General features: G+C 41.7%; 1 protein-coding gene across 2 annotated transcripts; it reads right to left on the minus strand.

The window, feature by feature from the left end:
* Positions 1-3,886: 3,886 nt before the first annotated feature.
* Positions 3,887-14,016, minus strand: AQP4 (aquaporin 4). 2 transcript variants are annotated; one of them, XM_066330262.1, is made up of 5 exons: positions 13,954-14,016; positions 9,454-9,868; positions 8,402-8,566; positions 7,967-8,047; positions 3,887-6,207 (listed from the first exon to the last, which is right to left on the minus strand). In XM_066330262.1, the coding sequence occupies exons 2-5, from the start codon at positions 9,832-9,834 to the stop codon at positions 5,929-5,931; spliced, it is 906 nt and encodes a 301-aa protein (XP_066186359.1). In that variant the 5' UTR covers positions 9,835-9,868; positions 13,954-14,016; the 3' UTR covers positions 3,887-5,928. The 2 variants fall into 2 exon arrangements, with proteins under 2 accessions (XP_066186359.1, XP_066186369.1); XM_066330272.1 differs by lacking the exon at positions 13,954-14,016 and adding an exon at positions 13,804-13,859.
* Positions 14,017-22,943: the final 8,927 nt, after the last annotated feature.

A 22,943-nucleotide genomic window follows, 5' to 3' on the forward strand; every position in this document is an offset into this window, starting at 1 on the left:
CTGTTGGGAACTGTTTGCCAGGCACGCCCACAGAAAACCTTGGCCTCTCCCCATCCCATGTGGCAAGGTGAGAGACAAATAATACAAGCCCCAATTGCCTTTCCAAAGAACATTATGATAGCTTTTTTAGTCAGATTATGCCACCATTCTTGTACCTGTAAGGATTGTTTTTCTAATGAGGCAAGAAAGGTCAAAAGAAATTAATAGCCAAGATAACAGTTATCAGTCTGATCCAAATAAAAGTGTATAACGTTTGCAATACACTACAATCTACAACTGATAAAGGAGTCTAAAGCCAAATGAGGGTTTAAAAGGAAGCTGATATTGGAAATATCTACTCTCTAAGTTCTCTTTTTAAGCAGATGACTGGGTCACAGTTGCTGTTTGTAGATGTTGCTGCTGAAGTTAGCATCGCCACTGAAGCCTAGAGTAAGGACATTACTCACCCAGCACAGCTCAGCCTCTCCATGGGATCCAAAAAAGGCTCAGATGAGATCCAAAAGTCCCATCCACATCATCATGCAACAGGGACCATGTTTGAATCCCGTGATTCCTTAGTGCCAGTTACCCCTGCAAAAGCGGTATACTACAAATATCTCCCTTGCCCACATGGTTGCTTCTGTGCTCTTCCCAGGACCCTTCATCTTAACACTGCAGATAGCGCCATCCCCGTGTTTGCCTTTGTAACTCTCCAGACACCTATATTCCTGTTTTGTGCTCCTTCCTCATGTGATTGTGACACCAAAATATTGTGACACCAAAATTTAGGCGCACCTTGTTGCGCCTAAATTCCCTTGAGAACCTGTTTCAGTTAAGGTACAAATTATGTGTGTATTACATTGTATGCAACACACACACTTCCCTCAGCCTCTTGTGAGGTGCCTCTGGAACTTGAAGAAGCTGAAGGCAACAGCTGAAGCACTGCAAGAGGTGAATATCAGGCATGAGCCATTCCTGCTGATTAGAAACTATCCCAGGTGATGTGCTTTCATATTTGCCATTTTTAGGATCCTAATTTACCTCCATTAATGTCATAGGAGCTAAATTTTGCATTCCAAGCAAAGAACTAGACAACTAGAAATGCAAATGTACAGGATCTGTTTTCCATTGCTGAAGATCGTCATGGGAGCTTGGTCTCAAAAGCTGTGTTTTTAGTGAAAGAGGTCTGAAGTGCCAGTATGATTTCTATCACTTTTAAAAACCTTGGCTCTCCACTAGTGCTATGGGTTTTTAATACATTTGGCAAAATCAGTGATCAGACATGGCTTCGGGTGAGATGGAGTTAATTTCTTCTCAGTAGCTGGTACAGTGCTGTGTTTTTGGATATAGTATGAGAGTAATGTTGATAACATATGGATTTTATTTTATTAAACTGCTTTTATCTCAACATACAAGTTTTAGTTTTGATCCTCCTCCCCATTCCACTGGGCTAGGCGTGGGGGAGGTGAGCAAGTGGCTGTGTGGTGCTTCGTTGCTAGCTGGGTTTAAACCACATACCAGCATGATTTTTTGCTTTAACTGGTTTAGCTCATTTCCTTAAAGATATTATATCTTTTCCATCAGCAGGTCTCTTCTCTGATGAGTATTTTTCCACAGTAAATCATTCATTCTCTGTTGCACACACTTCCAGACTCCTCTTAGACTTGTTCTATGGGTTGGATTCAGGGTTTCATATTTCATATTTCAGTTCTGATCTTAAGGATCATGAAATATTTCCAATGACCACAAGATGCCTTTTTTTTTTTTTTTTTTTTTTTTTTTTAATACATTTATTTGCAACAGTAGTGCGAGATACAGTAGAATACATGTGGGAACCAGATAACCATGTATTATTTTCTAGTGAATTTTTCAGTAGATTATTCCAAATATTACATATGGAAATTTTAAATCCTGTTACATTAGTTCTGATATCATGGTGACTAAGCACTTAAACAATAAGCAGTCTTATGGAAAAATCCATATTACACAGTTTTCTTTTCTTCATTTGTCCTAAATTTCAGACTGCAACAGTATGACTTAGATCATAAGTGGGTAGCAAATACTTCAGTCTATATTTACATATCGTCTATTTAGAAAGTCCTTGAGAAACTCAGATACACACAGGCTGAATCGAGATACAAAAAATTGTGCATGGTGTTTTCACCTCTCACTTTGAGAAGAACGATTCACAATGTAAATTCTCATACATTTTAATAACATTAAAAATATTGGATGGTGTATAATATCCTGAATGTGTTACACAGCTGGCAGATAAGATGTTCCAGAGCACAGCAGCAGCCATCAAGCACTAGAAAGGTAGATGGCCATCCAGTTTTCTAAGCACATACTGTGGTAATTACTAATAATCAGAAATAAAGCACATTTTGAAAAGCTGATATGCAAATACACGTGACAAGGCTAAACATGGCATGAGTTGAATCTCACTCCTACTTCCACTGAAAGGTGGAACACTTCAACAGAAGGGTTATCATGACAACTTGAATGATGCAGGGTTTCTTTTTTCTTTTCCTGAGAATAGTTAGAATTTGGGTCATGAACCAAACTCCTCGGAGTACACACAGCATAAAAGGTATTTGTGTGGAATCACTCTTAGCTTCTCTGCTTTATTTTCTGAAACCCAGTGACTCAACTTTAGGAAGGTGCTTGTTAAAGTGCAAATATAGCATTGAAAACAATCATGCCATCATGAAGGAGTGAGACTCATCCAATTTTCTGGGGCTCCAAAATGATGACAGACAGTGTTCTCGTGATATCCATCCAACACGGTAAACAAAAAGTATTTCCCACCAAAACCAAGAAATGTTTTAAGAGGACATCAAGTATGTTAGAGGTGCAATATAGAGCTGAAGAGCTTTACAGCACAAATCTCACTCAAACAGTATCAAAGTACATGTTTTAAAAAAGTACTAAAGCAAAAGTATCTTGAATCCATAAAAAGGTCATGCTAGTCTATTACTTAAGCAAGTATGACTATTGTACAGTGATGATACCATTGCAAGACAGCTTAGAGGAGCACATATCCCTGTGCTAAACTAAGTCCTAACAGATGCTGAAGAGTGATGTTCCCTTATATGAATGGTGATGTCTTGTGGTGGGACAGAACCATCTGTGATTACAGTCACTCATAAGGTTTTACTTTAGGGTGGGTCATAAGCCTCAAGTTGAATGCATCTTCTTCCAAAACTAAATACATTGCTGAAAGCCTCAGATTTTAGAAAAAACACAGTGAAGTGTGTGGGAGAAGCCATCAGGACCCAGAAAAGCTCATGATCATTTCCACTGTAGTCAATGACAAACTCCTCCACGAGTTTTAATCTGTGGGATCAGGAGCAGACCTATCACATTGCTTACCTGCTAATGTCTAATGGCATGGCATCAACTTTTACTGTCTGACGGCCTCTATTTTAGCATCCCTTCTTTTCCCTGATCTTTTCAGAAGTCTCAGGATCTTACTGTCAACAAGGAGTTTGGCTTGTTTTGGGGCCAGTTCAGAATGTTTGCCACAGTTCATTAATACAGAGTGTTTCAGGAAAAAGATCCTCCTAGCAGAGGTGGCTGGTGCTATGCTCACATTATGCTCACCTCAGCAGCAGAATCAGGCTGGGTGAGGAAAACACACATCAAGCCATTTGTGTAAAGGACCCTTAAGCATAAAACAAATCACAGCTTCTTAATTAAATAACAAAGTACCATGCAAAATTCACAAATTAAGGGGTGTCTTTAAATACAAAAAAAAAATGCAAACCTTTGCTTAAAAATCCACCAATTCTATGTGTATTACTCTTTACCTTTTTAAGCCATGCAAAAGGTTTAACCAAAATGTCCCTTTAAAAATACAGATTGGAACTACACACACACACACACACACAAAAAAAAAAAAAAAAAAAAAAAAAAAAAAAAAAAAAAAAAAAAAAAAGGCCTAAATAAATGCCTAAACAAATCCCCCAACAAGTTTTGATTTTTCTCATTTATTCCATTTATCATGATATTTATCCATCAGAGCAGAGGTCTAACACCACACCTGTGCTGCCCTTCCCCTGGGAGACTTAGTCCTTGCTGTAGGAAGGAGCTCTTATCTGCAATTTGACATTGTCCATTGCAGGTCCCCAGCCACGCTCAACTGCAAATGCATGAAGGAGTCATGAATCTCGTGCTCAGTGGAAGGAACTTGCTCCACACTAACAGGGTTTAAGGCAAGAAAAATGTGAAACTTGAAAAAGGACATGCTGGGACTATACAAGGCTGCAAGCTGGGATACTAGAATTGCCCTTGGATCATAGTGCACAGATTTGAGGGCCGTAGCGGTTTATTATCTCATTAGAAACATCTAATTCCCTGTAATAAAGATTGCATGTAGAGTATGTCAAAGAACAGATGAGAGTAATACAGCCCCCAGTCAGGACTAATACTTTTTTTTCCTCTCTTATTGCTAAATAAGCAGGGGTAGCTTTTCAATTTAAAAATAAGAACTATATAATTACAGTAATAATACCATGCTCCTACTACTCTGCAGCTGCATATTGTAAAACTCAAAGCCACTGATCAGAAACAAAAGGAGTAAGTCAGTAACAGCATTACAGAAATGTTCTGCTGGGGTGATTATGTCTGGCAAAAACCTCTATAGGGGAAAGACTGTTTACCAAACATATTTCATGTCCTTTTCCCCCAAAAACACCCTGCAAGCACTTGAACCTTTTTCTAACAACAGATAAAGAAATCCTTGCCAGAGGTGCAGTTTATGACTATATGAACACTGGAACAAGCAGGGAACCTGTTCAAATAGTTAGGCATCAGTTACAACAAAAAGCCAGAAGCAGTCATATTTTTGTCATCTGTTATAAAAAAATATTTTCCAGTGTTTCAATACAGTTAAAAGTTAAAACTCCTCTACATTACTAAAAAATTTAAAAAACACTATCTCCACCCATCTCGTAAGAAAATAGGTAAGTAATTTAAACCTTTAGTTTACATAAATTAGCACAGAAATGTGTATTCAAACAAGTGCACTGAAAACAGATATGCCTTCTTTTCTTTTGATATCTCTTGTTTAAGTTATTAAGTAACAGGAAAGCCTTTATATTCTTTGCATGACCTTGAGAGTCTGCTAACACCAAATGGTCAATAGTCAAACCCCAGGAGAATGTTTCACCAGATAGACAATGACAAGAGGGAGCATGAAGTACAATCAACTGCTCTGCAGCCTTATTATTGTACAATTCAAGATTCCATTTCAGCATATTTACTCTTGGGGATGAAGGTAATGTATTTGTACGGCAAATCACATGAGTGAAATTTGATGGGTTGATAGAATTTTTTTTAAAAGCCTGTCAAAGTATCATTTTTTTCAGAGGTAGTTTGCAAGACAATAGTGATATACATGAGTGGAAACAATACTCCTTTGCTTGACTGTGAATAAAACTCTTAAATAGTGCTGGTTCTGTCTCTGAACCTCACAGAGAACGCTTAATAGGTAAGATGTTATAATTGGAGTTGACAACAGCCAATTAAGTGTCAGAAGAACAATCTGATAAGTAGGTCTTCATGTCTATAGGCATTTCTTGATATGTCTTAACTGTCAATCTGAATGTTACACATCTCTATCTTTATCTCACTATTGACTGATTTATTAAAGGAGAATGCTTTCATCTCTTTTTTGGACTTTGGGGTTGCTCCAGAAAGAAGGAAAGGAAAATACTAGGAACAATCTAAATTTGGAATAAAAGACGGGGAATCCTAATTATTGCAAAGTCTAATCTTCCAACTGAGCAGGCGTATGGTTTGGTGAGACCACTCCATGCAGCTGCCTACACCGTGCCTTTCAAAAAGTGGAAGGTGCTCAGTCTAGAGGAGATCTGTTTCTTTAATGGGTGGAAGGATATCTGTGGACGTGCTAGCAGGCTGCTCTCTGCTTTCAGTGCTTCTTGCTAGTCATACGGAAGACAACACCTCACTGGATGGATCTCTTCCCTTCTTGTCCTCACCCCTGTCGATATCAATGACATGAACGATGCCAGGCTTCAGGATGAGGTCATCGGTCTCCACATGGCTCCTGCTGTCATCCACCTCGATGTACTTGCCCTTGGAAGGCTGGGAAGCCTTACCAAAGACGTCCTTGAAGCGGCGCTTGAGCTCAACATCTGGGCAATAGACGTACTCATACAGAGCACCAGCAAGGACCGCTCCGATTATTGGTCCCACCCAGTACACCTGCAGAAAAAGAGGTGGGAAAACCCCCAGGCATTAAGCTTTTAAATTAACAGTGATAAGAAGAATGACAAGCAGACTCACTTCACTTCAAGGTGAAATAATTTCGTTAAGTTTTATTGATCTATCTCGTAACAGGAGGCCTCTTCTGAACTTTTCATCACTCATTGCTAACTGTAGACCACAAATATGGACTCTTTGCAAGAAGACACACAAAGGAAACACTGATGTAGAAAAGTGATTTTCTTTCTTCATTTAGAACCAAGATGACAATGACTTTCAAGGAAAGAAAATCCGAGCATACACACAAAGAGTTCTGCTTCGGTATTTCCTACTTATGTTTCCAAAATATTTCAAATTTGGCATTTAATCCTACAGAATACAACAGGCAGTCAACCACAACAGGCAGTCTGATAACCTAATTTGAATAAGCAAATACAAGGGACATAACACAACTTTGTAGGTACCTATCTATTTCATCATGACAGGCAACAGTGCAGTAACATTAGTAGGTGCCAAAGCCCACAGGCTCCTGTCAATGGTATGCCAATGTCACTGCTCTGGAGGAGGAGAAAAAGCTGTTTTCCCAAGTGGCCAGGACAGTAACTAAGTCTCTCCTGCAAGTTTCTTCATGGTACATTTGTTTATTGTTTACAGCTTTAGTTATAAATTACAGGCTTCCTCAGAGTATGGATAATTAATCTTGTGAAAAACTACAGCAGTTTTTCACATGAACAAGCCATTCACTGATAACTGGGTAAATCTGCATCAATAGGATAACTCTTGGGAACAAAGTTACACATAGTATCGTGTTTGCAGAATTGAAGCCTTAGGGCCTGAAGACAATGCTATTTCTATTATTAGCTGCAGTGGGAGCAATGTGGGCTTCATACTTTAAAAATCAAGAAAATCCTTATATGCACTGTAATATGCAGCTCTTCCAGTTAGCACTGAAGTGTCCCTAGAAGTGATTTCCCTCTCTATAATTATGTGAGGCTGAGCTGCGATCCATTTCTCCCTTATAAAATACGAAATGTTTTTCATAAATTGGGTTGTTGGATGCTACAGAAATTTACTGCATCATTCACAGCCTGCTTATAACATTGTATCCTGCACAACTGCTCCTGGCTAAGCTGACACTTTCAAACTGAGGCAGGTAACATCTGGCCTGGTCTGCAAATACCAGACTGCAACCTCTTCATCTCTCACTGCAGGCATTTGCCAAGGCAGGTTCTCCCCCAGGAACCAGATCACAGAGGGTCCCTGTTCTCATTTTATACATCTGCCCCAGTTTGCTGCAGAACCAGGTGAAATGTGAAGGTGACAGAATCACTTCCATAGCTCCTCACCAGCGTGACCTGCAGGATTTGCAATCTGCCTTGGAGGACTTTCTTTCCAGTTCAATTCTTTCAGTCTCCCTGGGTCACGGGATTTTGATTGTTGGTTGGTTTTTGTTATTTTGTTTTTATTTGGTTTTGGGTTTTGTTTTTTTAACTTTTTTCATGATTTCCTTTCTACCCCAACTACTACCTCCACAAAAAGGTCCCTGAATAGTAAGATGCTATTCCAACATGCTGCATGCTGCACTGCAGTCTTAGGTGAGGAGCACGATGATGCCTAACATGGGGCAGGTCAGTGCCTGCCTTCCTCAGGGATGGTCTCTGTGGGATGTACTGAGAGAGATAACTGAAAGCAAATTATGTATGAAAAATCCTCATCACTGTTTGTTGCTATGATGAAGGAAGTATGAAAGGAGAATTACCCATTGGTTTTCCCATCTGCCCATAATAACAGCAGGTCCGAATGATCGAGCTGGGTTCATACTGGCACCGGTGTAATTGATCTAAAACAGAGAGAAAATGCTGCCTGTTATTAAAGTCTGGAAGGTCATGATTTGATTTCTATGGGCATCCTGGTTTTGTACAGCTCCTCCTCTTTAAAGCAGACACCATCACTCTTCTGAGTCTTAACACAAAGTTAAGAAAAGTCATCATGTGAACATCCTGAAAAGTTCTAGTGCACCACCCTACCCAAGGGGACACTCCTGAGACTCCAAAGGGCTTTGGCATGGATCCATAAAGAATACAGCAGCTATATAGCTGTAATTGCTCTAAAGGTCACAAAAGTTTTCATGTAATTCTGAAGTAGTCATAAAGGGTAAAGGGATCTATTTTTTAAAGAGAAACCATTAACTTACAGCAAATAAGTGTCCAATTGCAACAGAAAATCCAATTGCTAAAGCTACTGAACCAGTGACATCACTTCGTTTTGAATCACAGCTAGCAAAAATAGTAAAAACCAGCTGGAATGTAATTATCAATTCCACCAGGAGTCCATGCCCAGCAGAAAGATCTCTGTGTACCTGTAAGAAGGCAAAGAAACATCAGAAATGAAGAAAAGGTAATTTTGTAAATCAGAAAGCCATCACATGCATAAACTGTATTTCAATGAACGGTATTGGGAAATGGGATTCCTCCTCTCTTCATTCTTCTCTCTTTATTTTTTTTTTTAAACTTTAAAATGTTTTTTTTATTTTGAGAACCATGGAAAATCACTGCTGGACTGAGAACAGAAGGCTTAACAGTAACACCCGACTGGAACTTCAAAGTTAGACTGCAGAAGTATAGTTTATTTTTACACAGGGATTTGCAAATGCTGCACTTCCCTTTCACCATTTTTTTTCTTGGGAGCACTGTAATTTACTATTCAATTATAAATTCATTAATTAGCCCTGACTTAATTAATTTAAATTTCAATTAAAAATTAAGCGGTGTGCAGCTCAAGTGCATTTTTAATAAGTCCTGCAACAGAGCTAACTGATGGCATTCCTTATTAGTTTAGAACAAAGCTGAAATCTAAGCCACAATCGATTTCAAAAGTATGTCATTTCAAATTGATGTTTTTTCAATCCCCATCATAATAGCATGGAATTAATTTCCCCTCCCCAGACCATATAAAAATGGCATTTCACGCATACATTATTTAAATTTTGTATGTAAATTAACATCACCTGCTGTCATCAGATTTGGGGAAGTTCTAGGAAAGAGAAGTCCTATATAAAGAACAGCTATAGCCATTACACTGCATAAACTCATCCTAAGGAGGGCTTTAAGCCCTGTCTGGGTGTTGCAAACAAACCAGCGAGCTGTTAAAATCTGCACCTGAGCTCTCCCCACTCTGTGTGACACCGATCCTATTTTCCCAGGGCCTGAGCTGGCCTATTTCAAGAGGCAGAGGAGAGGTGATTACCGCAGTGACTCCCAGGCCTCCCACCACGCTGGGCGGTGTGACAAGGTAAAGGATGCCCGCGCCCACGATGGCTCCCAGGCACTGGGCCAGAATGTAGAAGACAGACTTGGCCAGGCTGATCTTCCTCGTGCAGACCATGGCCACGGTCACAGCCGGGTTGATGTGGCCTCCGCTGATGTGTCCAAAGCACTGCACCATGGTGGCAATGCTGAGTCCAAAGCAGAGGGAGATAAGGACCATGTCTACAGGCAGGGGCTTCTCTGCTCCACCCCAGTTGATCGTGGAGCCGAGGCTGAGGAGGACAAAAATGAGCATGGCCAAAAATTCTGCTGAAACGGCTTTCCAGAAGGGCTGAGTCCAGACTCCTTTAAACGCCACCATAATTCTCTCACACTTACACAGACGTCCACACTTACTGAAAAGGAAAGCAAATCTTCATCAGAAGCCACCAAACAAACCTTACGCTCTCCTGTTAGGGGTTGCTCTTCAGCAGACTTCGGAGAGAAGATGGAAAGACTGAGCATCCTTGGGCTGGGACAAGCACAGACTACACTCCTAGAGCAGACTGCCCCTAAAACATGCCCAGTGTTGGAGTGTCTGCAGGACACAGGGTAATTAATCACTCCCTGTGATAACTCTGTATAGTTTCAGCTCCCAAAATGCAATGTCTTTTGGGAGCAGTGTATTTTGAAATGATCATGAAATTAAGTGTACTCTTCCATGTCAGCTGGCCTCTGATTAAGAGGCTGTACGTCTCTACCACTTCCAGTGGCTTGTTGATCATCATGGTCATTAAATAATAATAAAAAGAGTATCCCCTTTTTCTATGCAAATCTGTACTTTCCACAAAGCAGGTAAGATAATTCTATAAAAAACAGTACGTTAGTCTAAGGCTAGTGGTTTTGATGGCAGCATAGTGTTGGGGAGTTGCCCTGGGAGCTGGAAGAGAAAGTTTATTTGCTTGAACACTCACACAGACCAGTATTTCAATTTATATTTATGCAAAGAGCAGTTTCTTCACTGTGGATGTTGGGTGAAAATTGAATTCAGGCAGGAGAATGGATGCAATCCTATATTCTGACCTTTAAATCAATTGAGTAATCAATAAAGTGCTTTCTTTCGGGCTAATAGCACCGATTGAGCTGGGGAATAGAGCAGTATTTTCTGTATGTGTGGTGTGTAAACCTCTGCATGGCAAAGAAAGAAAGTGTCTTGGCTTTTCTTCCTGTCTGGAGATTCTATTTATTAGTCTACACTGCCTTCCTGATGAGTTACAATTTTGCTAGATGTTCAGATACCTACAAAAGTGGGTCACCAAAGAAAAGTTATTTGTGGTATTAATAAATTAGGAGAATAAGCCAAAAGGGAAGCATTTTAATTAGTTTCTAAGGAATGCTAAAAAGATTCTTCTCTAACAACAAAAGCAAGAAACATCCAACCCATCCAAAAAGTAGAAAACAAAAGAAAGAATATTCAGCTGCTACATTTGGGAACAGCATTTCAAGTAGAAGATGGATGAATTTATGCTCAGTTGTCTAATGTAACTGAGCTACAATGCATATTTAATACCAGTTACATCAGAAAGAAGCATAAAAGGCAAGTCTGCCCTTTTCGAGCCACTGCAAGAAGAATGGCCCATGAATTTCTTAACAGTTCCAGTGAGTTAGGGAAAAGCAATTCAATGCTGTGACTGGAGCAAATAAGTTGTTTCCCTGACTCATTTCCTATGCTAATTTACTCTGTATTTTGGATAGGCCTTTTGAGGTCTCTCTCAGTTCTCTAGACTCTCAGAGATGAGAACAATTACATTCTCTCCTAAAAATGGCTCTTGTAAAGTGCTTCTGATCTTCTAGAGAAGTGAAGCCAGAATCTCAGAAGAGAATAAAGTAATATCCCAAATCTTCTGATTTTAGATAGAACTCAAGATAAATGGAAAGATGTTTTTGTAAGATCTCATATTAACAGTCAGTTAATGACCAACCATCTAGACTAGACGTTTTGTACAAAATGAACCCAAAATCATTGCCTCCCTCAAAGCTGAAGCTCACAGGTTCTTACCTTTGAACCTTATGCCCAGATTCACACTGAAACCTAAAGGCTGACCTCTGATTCTCTCACTGCTTTCTCACTAATAATTTATCTCAGTGACCTGGGTAAGATATAGATACTATATCCATCCTGAGAAAATCTCATTTTCCCAGCTCCCTGGGCATGTTCCAGGTGAACATAGGGTTGGCACATAAAGTGAAGCTCTTGAAAGAGAAACCTGGGTGCACAGACAAGGGAAGCAGCACTCATCTACTTTTTTATCCCTCAGCTCAGCTGGGATGTAACCTGGATTTCCCTGGTGCAAGCTCTGGTGTTATATTCAAGAATTTCGAAAAAAATTTCCAGCCACCAAAGGCACTATGGCGGGGATGTAGGTTTATGGAGCATGGTGACTCCTGATGTCTTTGCTCAAATGTGCCTGACCATCTCTTTCTGTACTCAGAGAACAGTGAGATTAGCAAATTAATTACACATCTTCATCCTGGAAAGTGGACAGAAAAAGGTGTTTGTATTAGGCATTAACTCATGTAGTTGGATTCTCACTAGCAGTGGAACATCTTGGAAAATTGCTTTAAGAGTGAGCATGCGTATGCACGTGCATGTGGAAGATCACACCTTCTACTGGACTGCTGGTGGCCTGACTGGAAGGAGGCTACAATTTATGAAAGGCAGATCTCATATTGTTTCTCCAGTTGGGAGCACGTGCAGTCAATTCAGTCAATATTATCTGCAACCCTGAAAATGCAAAAATGCTGCATGCAAGCCAAAAGCTTCAAACACAAAAGCTGGCTCATCAACCTAAGTTTTTGTTTTTCTAGAACATCATGCCACATAGAACTCTGTCAGCTATATCAACAGTTAACGACCTAAACATCTATTTTTAATCCATACCTGTTTTTTTAAAAGTAGTCTGTTTTTCTGTGATTTCAACGCCAAGCAAAATGCTCAGCTGTCAAAGACAAATTTTTCTTTTAAACTGCACACCTTTCCTCCCTACTGCAAACCTCCCTATAAATATTAATAAAAGCTTAATACTGTGTTTGAGCCCTGAGCCCAGGTTGTCACTTAAATCCCAAAGCAATCAGCAACTTAGAAATCAAAACCACCCGAACATCCACTATTTGTTCAACATGCAGTTAAATTAAAAGGCTGGAGATGAGACAGAGTGATGGCTGTGGCAGGTCTGAAACTGCAATGGGACCTCTCAGCAGCTAAGATTTGCCATCAAAAACTGCATAATTTTTTTTTTAATAGTTGTTGTCATGTTTTCCTTAGAAAAAATCAAAATACAACAGAAAAACACTTTCATGTGATGGTCACACATTAATTTCACACGTGGGCGGCCACATTGGAAATTCTCTGGTCTGTGCTACAAGATTACACAGTAAATTGTGTCTGATAGGATGCGAGGTGGGTTTTGTAGATCACGTTGCCGGCAGAGCTTCAGGCACGGTTATGGCTTCAAAGGCATAACAATATAAATCATAACAAAGATTTCAGTACAAAAGTCAAACAGGATTTTAAAAATTCTTCGTTTGCTAACTAGTATCATTTCAAGGAGCAGAGCACACACATGCTGGACGCAGGCTTGCGGCCAGCCACTCCACACGACACTGCTGTCAGTGGCTGCTGACAGCGGCATCTCCCAGCAAACTCCCACGTCCCGAGCTCGCACCGCCGGCTGGGGCTCAAATGGACACCGGGCACCTGCCGGACAGCTTTGAGGGAGGAGGGCGACAGGCCACTGTTGCAAAATCGGTGCACTGTCGCAGGGCTTGCTCGTAACCATTTTGCCCCACTTTCCAACAAGCTGTTAAATGAGCGACTGGCGCGCGTATCTACAGGAGGCGGGCAGCCTCGGGAGCGCAGTACCGCAACTTTTTCGCTGTGCGGTACCTGGGCTTTCTCCACACACGACTCTCCACTGCAGGACCGCGAGTGGACCACAGAGTTTTGACATGATGAAAGAGAGAGTGAGTTTGCTTCTCTCTGCACCCTTCGTGCCTCTGATGTTAAAACTCCAGAGAGACCGAGAGGCTCCGATAGTGCATTCGGGCAGGGGGAGCTGCTGCCTGGCTGCCATCCCGCGGTGCACAACGCAGGGGAGAGGCAACAACTCGGAGCCCACACCTGTCTACCGGGGCCGGGCAGTCTCCTCCCGCGGCCGCGCACCCCCGCGCAGCGGCTTTCCCATAAACTCATTTTTGGTTTGGGGGGCTGTCCGCGCCCGCCCGTCTCCTGCCTGTCCCCTGCCTTCCCTCCCTCCCCCGCTCCGCGCTCCGCGCAGGGCCGCGCACTCACCCGCGGCGCGGCGCGGCCGCTCCGTCGCTCATGCCTCCCCGGCGGGCGCGGCTGAGCGGCGGGGCCGGGGCCGGGAGCGGGGCCGGGAGCGGGGCCGGGAGCGGGGCCAGGCCGGGCTGGGAGCGGGGCGGGGGCGGGACGGCTCCCTACCTGCTGCGCCGGGCGGGCGGGCGGCTCTCGAGGAACGGCGGCCGCGGCACCGGCTGCGGCTCGGCTGCGGTCATGCGCCTCCGCGGAGCCGGGCAGCGGAGTCGCGGCTGCCGGCCGAAGGGAAGCGGGCAGGGCCGAAGAGAGAGCGCTGTGCTCTTGCGGCGCGGGGCCGCCCGGCGATGGGGAGGACTCAGAGGCTTCTCGGTTTCTTCTCTGCCACTCGCTGTGTTGAAGGGAAAAAGAGCCCGGGTAGCTCAGTAGCCGGGGAGTTTCATCCATCCAAAATGCATATTAGTACCTTACTAGAACTCTACTGGTTACAAAATCATAGAATCATAGAATATCCTGAGTTGGAAGGGACCCTCTAGGATCGAGTCCAACTCCTGGCTCGGCAAAAGACAGCCCCGAGAATCACACCATGTGCTTGAGAGCATTGGTCAAACATCTCTCGGGCTCTGGTGCTGCGACTACTTCCCTGGTGAGACTGTTTTCACTGCCAAACCACCTTCTTGGTGAAGAACCTTTTTGTAGTGTGCAACCTAAGCATCCCCTGACACACCTTCATGCTCTTGCCTCGGGTCTTAGCATTGGTCACCATAGGGAAGGTATCAGTACCTGCCTCTCCACTGCCTCTCGTGAAGAAGCTCTAGAATGTGAAGAGATCTCCTCTCAGTCTCCTTTTCTTCTGCCTGAACAGGCCAAGTAATCCCAGCCACTCTGCATATGGCTTCCCTTCTAGGTCCTTCACCCTCTCCGTAGCCTTCCTTTGCATGCTTTCTAATAGCTTTATATAATTCTTACATTGTGTTTTGTTTGTCGAAGTTGCTAAATTGAATGAAGTTTTGCCTAGTATGAAATGCCAAATGGAGGCTGCTGGAAAATACTGTTTAAATTAGACTGTGATGCTGTTTATTGAGGAAATTCACATAGTCGTTACTCAGTGCCTCTATGGCATGAAAACAATTCAATAAAAAATAGCCCTCCATGTAATAAGAAAAACCACAAAGTTGCTTAAGGCCCCCGGCACAACTACTCATTAAAGAATGAACAGAAACTGTCACTTGAAGAAGACATGGTTGAGAATGGAACAAAGTGTATAGAAAATCTGGCTTAGACCTTCACATGGTGAAAAATACGTGCATAAGTTATATAGAAAACATTTTAAGGAGCATGTTCAACTGTGAAATGAGGTTAAACTACAGATAAAGCCATGCATCCATGCAGCAACAGTGAAAAATCAAAGTTCGGCACAATCAACCAACCTGTACAAGACATTGCACCAGATAATCCTTCTAACCACAAGTAAACAGTGCCAGATCTGAAGAAGTACTCCAGGAAGCCACAGAAAGAAAATCCTTCCTGAGCTCCTGCTAGCACATTATAGATAATAATTTACAACAGTGAAAAAAAAAAAGCAAGTATAATGTATAACACTATCAATTAAGGATGCCCTGGACAAATTTGTAGACACAAAAAAAGTCATGTCCATATATTAAATGCTTACCAATCAGACGTTATGGGAAATACAAGCTGTCATAATGTACAAATGTAGGTGTTTCTCTCAGTTTGCCTGCTCCTCCTCTAAAGCCATATCATAAAGGATGCCAAGAGACACTCACAATTTGATGGCAAAAGAGAAAGTGCAGGCTAAATGCTTGCTTTTTTTGTTTTCATGCTTCACTTAATTTGTGTATGTCTTGAGCTTAGTCAAGAGATGGGCGGAGGGGTGGTTATGTACAGTCATCATTGCACATCTCTGCTTTTTCGTTTGCTGTGTTTGGGTTTTCAATCTAAGCCCTTCACAACCTGCTACAGTGATTTCAGAAAAAAACCTCACTTGTTCTTTGGCACCTTGTGGACTCTGCTCCTTTGGCACGTTTGTTTGTTCACAAACAAAATTCACTTAGCAAAACCAGTAATTGCTTTTCCTTTTCTGGCAGATAGTGTATATCTGCTCTTTTTGATCTGCAGAGCAGATCACTGCCACACAGAGAAGCCAGAACATTAATAGCTTCTGTCACTGCTACCATTCTTATTGTGAAAGATCTTCTGGAGGATTAGACAAAGGTTGTGGCCACATAAAACAGAGAAAGGCAATGCTTCGGGCACAAACCTGAGGCGAACCGCACTGTGCCAGCTCTGATCAAACAGACTGTTCTGCTGAAAGCACAGAAGGCAAGGAAGACATCCCTTGAGATGGCACTGAAAATCAGAGGAAAGCTGCCCTAGTTTGTCCAGGGGTAAATTTGTCAGTGTTGGACCACATACATTCTTTTTTTGTTTGTTTGTTCATAGTAGTCTTGGGGTGTTTTTTTCCACTTATATATTGTCATCTTTATAAAACCTGGGTTAACTCATTTTGGACTTGTATCCAACAGTGAAATACTCCTGATAGTGTGCTCAACATAGTTAAGGAAATAACTTACAAAAGAGTATTATGAAAAATTTAAAGACAGTGTTAAAACTTAATCCATTCCAGGGTGGGGGAAATGTGCAGAGGAATATTGCTCTGCTTCTGCTTCTCCTTCACTGAACATTTAGTCTGAGTTTCTGCAGTAATTTCTAGGACATTATGAATTAAAGATCTCTATAGGAACTTAAGCCATGGTGAGAAGATGCTGCACCACGTAAGACATCCCCATTCTGAACAAGAACTTCCCAGACAGTTGAAGCATGCTGGATCTGGGATTTCAGTTTGGTCGGTTATGGAGGAGAGGGCACACTGCCAAAGTCAGAGAGGAATGTGCAAACAGCTAATTCCAGCTAAAACAATATGAGGGAGAGGGGCAGAAGAACTCCCAGCACTAGATTCTGTCATCTCACTGAACAGCGGTGTGGGAAGAGTTCCTTTGCTGCTATAGCAAATCTCATAGGTACCCATCCTAGGCAGCTCTGTCAGACTGTGGGGTTTGTCAGTCAGGACTGAAACAGATTAAAAGAAAGACCAAAACCTAAAGAAAAGAACAAAATTTAGAAGCACTGTGTATTTTCTTAGTGTCTTGATCCTTTTTCTACTTGTACCCAGTCGATCTGGACTCTATCCTTCCTTATGTTACAGTTGTTCAGCTCTTCAGCTTGCTTGACTCTTCTCAGCATCACTTCAGGCTTTTAGTTTCCAAAAGAAAGGAGGTTTACATGCATGTACTTTTTCTCTCTCTCTTCCCCCCTCTTTGTTCTGAGTGCTCCTGCACTTTTCAACAGATTTGGAAACCACCAGCCAGTTTCAACTATAGCTGATGGAGGATCAAAATCCCAAAGCTATTTAGGCTCCTGCCAGTCCCATGGGCATGAGTGGCTGCGGGTAATCACAGCAAAAGGGACACTTGCTGTCGCTGGCAGGGCAGACTCCAAGAAGATTTGTAGAAGTGCTCTGATGATGGAGGACTTAGTTGCTGTTTCCAAAGTGGTGCAGGCTCCTAGGAGACCAAATTCCTTTGACTTTCCTTGGCTCGTGTCAACAAGAACATTTAAGAGCAGGCTGTGAGCCTTTTCAGCATTTGCAGAAACTCTCAGGCTTTTTTCTTTCCTGAGTGATGAAAAGTTTCATTCTGTCGGCACTAATAATTCCCCCTCCCCTCACCAATTTGTGCTTTGTAAGTTTGGGTTAAGCTTTGTCTACTAAAAGGATCGTACATAAAACGCTGCTTACTGAAATGTGATCTTTGCACATTTCTGAAGTTTTAATTTTCCTGCGGTGTAATCTTGTTACTTAGGTCATTCATTTTGTCACGCCTTGGTATCAGTTGGGTCCAGGTTTGGCTGCAGGGCTATGTTCTCCTGACATTTAGAGCAAGAATTCCCTGGGAAATCAGTCAAGAGATTTGACATTGCTGCTGGCCAAGCTCCAGTAGGTTTAGTTTTACTCTCCTTCTCTATTTATTGTGGAATCTGTCTGTCCACAAGCTGCACATTGAGTTCTGTGCTAGAGAAGGAGAACTAAAAGGGACAAAATGACCATTCATTTGGAGGATTCATTCAGGCTTTTCAGAAAGGATTTACAAGAAGCTGTGCACTTAAATGACTGCTGAGCTTCCTTAGCCCTGCTCTATTACCTCCCTCACAAGACAATTTGGACTGAGTGCTTTTTCTCTGTCCTCTCCCCCACCTCAGTAGGCTTCCGTTACTGTTGGAAAAGCAAAATTAAGAACTAGGTAGTACAGGAACCACCTGGAGGTTTTTCATCTTTAGAAATAGTTTAATTTGAACGTGGCGTGGACAAAAAACCCTTTGCTAGGAAAAAAACCAAACCAAACCAAAAATTTTTTTTCTCTTCTCCTGCCACAAACTCCTTCAATGTCAGTTGCAAAAAGCTGCATCAGTGGCACAACCTGGCAGGATTTGATGAACTGGACAGAAGGGGCAGGGAAGCCACCCTGGGCACTCATGGGGGCACAGGGAAATTAGGGGAATAGCCCCAGGTCAAATGGAAATAGAGAAGTAAGGTCTCTTGTGGAGGGGGGCAGTGACATGCAGCAGCAGCACAGAATAAGATGCAGTCAGCTCTGGGAAATAAGGTGGGAGGGAAAACCAGCCCATCATACTGGTGGTCTGTGTGCTGGGGCTGTGTAGCCTTAGCCAGTGGGACCAAAGAGATTTATCTAACTTTGCTAGGTGAGACACTGAAATTCAGTAAAGCACTCAGAGATTTTATCAGCCACAGAAAATGTAGTGCTCAGTAAACACTCTGTAACACCCAGCCATGCTTTCCTGACCTGTGTTGCTCTCACTCTTTCAGTCCTTCTGCTGTTCCTAAGCTCCTCAGCTTGAAATGCTCAGCTTCTTCCCTCACGTCCACTTCAGGTTCCTACTGAAATGAAGCTCAGTCAAAGAATTGTCAAGTTCAAGACTAGATAGTAACACAATATTTTCTGTTTAACTTTGTATATTGTAGACCATTACACTTTACCTCAGGACACATTTCATGAGTTCAGTAACTTATATTTGGTTAAATATATTTTGAAAAAGGATCCTTGCTTAGATTTGAAAACTCATGGGAAAGAAAATCCACCTATTCCTTTGGTAGCTTATTCCCAAGACTAATAATTTTCATCACTAAAAATAGTCTTTGTCTCTAAACTGAATTTGTACGAATTTATCTGCCATATGCTGCTTCTTATTATGCTGTTATCTGCCAGATTAAAAAGCCTCTTATACTTCTACTGTCTCCCCATGAGGATACTTATATAATGTGAGCAATTCATGTCTTCATCATCCTTTTGATAAGCTTAGCAGACTGAGCTCTCAATCTCTCCCTCTAAAGAAAATTCAGAAACTTTATTTCAGGTCTTGTTTGTGCCTTTGCCACTTTTTCAACATGCTTTTTAAAATGCATATTTAATATTGGTCTCCCAGAAGGCATATTCTGAAGTAAAGGCATTTCTTTTAGCACACGTGGGAATTGAATTAGTCATTCTTGCCACAGTATTGCATTGAAGAAGCCTTTCTTGCTCTTCTGCAATAACTCCTGAGACCTTCTGGGGATATAGCCCTCATTCTGTAGATAAGTCTTGTTTCACTCTGAGGCATGCAATTTTGCAGACATTCTGTCTGACAGGCATCACACTAGAGTACAAACCAGTCTGCTCTGTTTGGCTGTCCTTTTCTCAATCTACTGATTTAAGTCATGTTCAAATGATACTGACAGTGATTCTGTATTTACTTCTAGACTTACCTGCTGAGGAAAACCCTAAAGCACACAAGGCCTCACAGTGATCCCTTCAGATCCCCGAACAGATGCCATGATTTGTGTATTAAGTACTTTCAGAGATCTCTCAGCCAGGTCTGAACTCATTTACTGTTCCATGGCTAATGAACAGTGGTAAATGCTCTAAGCAAAAATAACTCAGCAAAGCACCAAAGCTATAGCACCAAATGCTCTAGAAACACTGAAGCACACTGCTCTGTTCAGCTACCTCTGTCAACCATTTGGGATTTTAAAAATTAAATCTGTCCTGTGTTGTTCATTTTCTTTCTTTTTTTTTTTTTTTTTTTTTTTTCCTTTGACAAGGTTGAGCCTCAGTGGTGTATATTTGACATGTAGCCAAATGCTAGGAATTTGGTTTTTTGTCCATGCTTGTCCATGGTTTTTTTTTATTTTATTATTTTAAAAATACAATATAATGAAAATATGTACAATACATACATGGCTTTCCATGCATAGGCTTTATATATCTAATGGAAATGTATGCCATGAATGGCTTATGAAGCACATTCCAAGAAAGACAATTTTGCTTCAGATGATTCAGGTTATCTTTGTAGATTACTACAGTAACTGTTGTCGTAATGCTATGTGTTTTATAGGGGTTATCTTCCCTCTCAACACTAATACCTTCTAAAACCTCGGGGCACAGATGTGAAGATGTTGATCCTTTTCCCATGCAGTGGTGCATCTTTCAGTGAAATAACCAAAAAAGGAAGGTCTGCATATGTATATTTACAAGTCCTTTTGTCCATAAGCTTCCAAAGAAAACACAGTAGCATGTTTTTCTCAAAATCCTTTATAGAACAATAACTTTATTTCTGACAGATTTTTATGTTTACAACTTGGAAAAACCCCAACACATCAAGCTAATGATACAGGTGCTGCATTTTTACTGGACTCAGAGAAAAGTTTCAAACTCGGAAATGGCAATTGGAGCTATTAAATCACTTAACTCAAAATAGCACAAAAAATACATTTATTGCAGAGGGCTTTGGAGATAAAAGTGTGTTGTGGTGGTTTGTTTTTGGTGGGGTTTTTTGTGGTTTTGTTTGTTTGTTTGTTTGTTTTTGTTTTTATTTATTTGCAGACAGTATAGAATAACTAGTTTGAGACCATTCTTCATGGCTTACCTCTTTAAACTCATCAGTCATCTCTTTTCTTGCATTCATGTTTTAGATAGATAGACTTGCTATAAGTTGCTATTTAAAGTGGATTTCATTAGTTTTATGGAGAAAACTATTTTCGTGCAGACAGGTATTGTTCTGAATTAGTGTCTATGAAGGAGACAAAGCTGATGGGGACTCCAAAGCAGGGGGTTGGAACTAGAAGATCTTCAAGGCCCTCTTCCAACCCAGACCATTCTATGATTCTAGGACACCTCTCCAGGTCAAAATAGCCTGATCCCTGTTAAAAATAAATATAATTTTATAAGAGTGCACACAGAGAAACAGAGACCTCTGAGGGGTTTACAGTTTAATGTGGCCCCTTTTGTATAAGCTTAACATGCCCAATACCTACCTGATTTTCAGTGTCACCCTGCATACTTGACTGACATGAACACATTTGTCTCACCCGCAGCACAGCAGAACCAACACACCAGTGAAAGGGATTCTTTTCAGCTACATGCCTCATTGGCACTGATATCCCTGGTGCTCCCACTGTGGCTTGGCTGGTTCTTGGGGTGTGGGAGGGGAAAACCACCCAGCCTGGGCCTCAGTGTTGCAGAGTGGAATTTGCAGAATGGCCTCTTCAAAAATTAGTTTTGACTTCCAAACCAAATCTATTTAGTGCAAACGGCACAGGAGGGCACTTCCACAGTCACAATGCAATTTTTGCTGTGCAATGTCAGAAATCTGCATTGACTCAAAGAGCTGTTCTCTGTCTACCTGAGAAATTGTAGATACTTCCAAGAATCCAAAACCATTAGGAGGTATAAAATGCATATAAAGTCCCTGTAGTCTGTAGTCAAAAATCCCTTCCCTTCCCTTCCCTTCCCTTCCCTTCCCTTCCCTTCCCTTCCCTTCCCTTCCCTTCCCTTCCCTTCCCTTCCCTTCCCTTCCCTTCCCTTCCCTTCCCTTCCCTTCCCTTCCCTTCCCTTCCCTTCCCTTCCCTTCCTTCCCTTCCCTTCCCTTCCCTTCCCTTCCCTTCCCTTCCCTTCCCTTCCCTTCCCTTCCCTTCCCTTCCCTTCCCTTCCCTTCCCTTCCCTTCCCTTCCCTTCCCTTCCCTTCCCTTCCCTTCCCTTCCCATCCCTTCCTCCCGTTTATTTAGTTACTTAGTTCGTTATTTAGTTATTTGTTACTTTTATTTTTTACTCAAGTGATGATGCCAAAGCAGAACAAAAATCAAGTCTTGGAGGGGGAAATGATCACCTGAGTAGCAGGCATAGTAATTAATTGGGAAAAATGGAGGCTTTAAGCCACACAGAGAAAACAATGTGAATGTAAAACAATAGGGATCATAATGCAGCCCAAGCAATTGGAAAAATATGTGAGAGATTTCTATCGTGATCCTGAGCAAGGTATTTTTAGACAGTAGTCTGCCCTGATTAAGTAATGAATAAATAAAAGACAAATCTTTCCCAACTGTTTCTTTGTGTGTAGAAGATACTGAAAGTCCTAGACTATTTCAGAAGTTTGGGCACACCATTGATTCACTTGGGTTTTGTGATGAGGCCAAAAAGGGAAAAGGAAAAAAAAAAAAAGCCTGTGAAACCCTATAACTGTCCAGTCTCAGTGGTTTTGTTACTGTGCCAAAATAAGGGGTCAAGGCATAATAGCACTAGAAAAGCTCACTTGCTGTGGATTTTACATAACAAGTTCCCAGCTTCTCATTCAGCCCGTGCCTGTCTCTGCAACCAAGACAGCACAGAGAGCAGATTTTAGCTGTAAATGTGTCAGTGGGTAGAGCTTGTTTTCCTTTGGTAAGTTAAAGAAATGCCTTGGTGCTTGGGGGCAAAGGGTGGCGCAGAAAGTAAAGCTGAAAATTCTAGAAAGAATCTCTGAAAATCTGCCAAAATATTCCCTCTTTTTCCCCATGTCATTCTCAGAAAGGTATGGGTTTGGCAAAGTAGTTTCTGCTGCTTCTAATTATAAGTATGTTTAGGGGTATATTTTTGTACTAAAAGTCTGTTAAACTTGACTTCCTAAGAACTGGGTTCTTCAGCAACACTTAGGATTTTCCCTTAGGGCCGTTCTGCTTTTCAGAGGTGGCCTTTGCAACTCCCAGAGATGTGCCTGGCAGCAGCAATGGCTCAGCCCACCTAAAAAGTTTTGCCTGCTAACTTGCAGGT

This window comes from Sylvia atricapilla, chromosome 1, assembly GCF_009819655.1.
Source record: "Sylvia atricapilla isolate bSylAtr1 chromosome 1, bSylAtr1.pri, whole genome shotgun sequence".
Lineage (NCBI taxonomy): Eukaryota > Metazoa > Chordata > Aves > Passeriformes > Sylviidae > Sylvia > Sylvia atricapilla.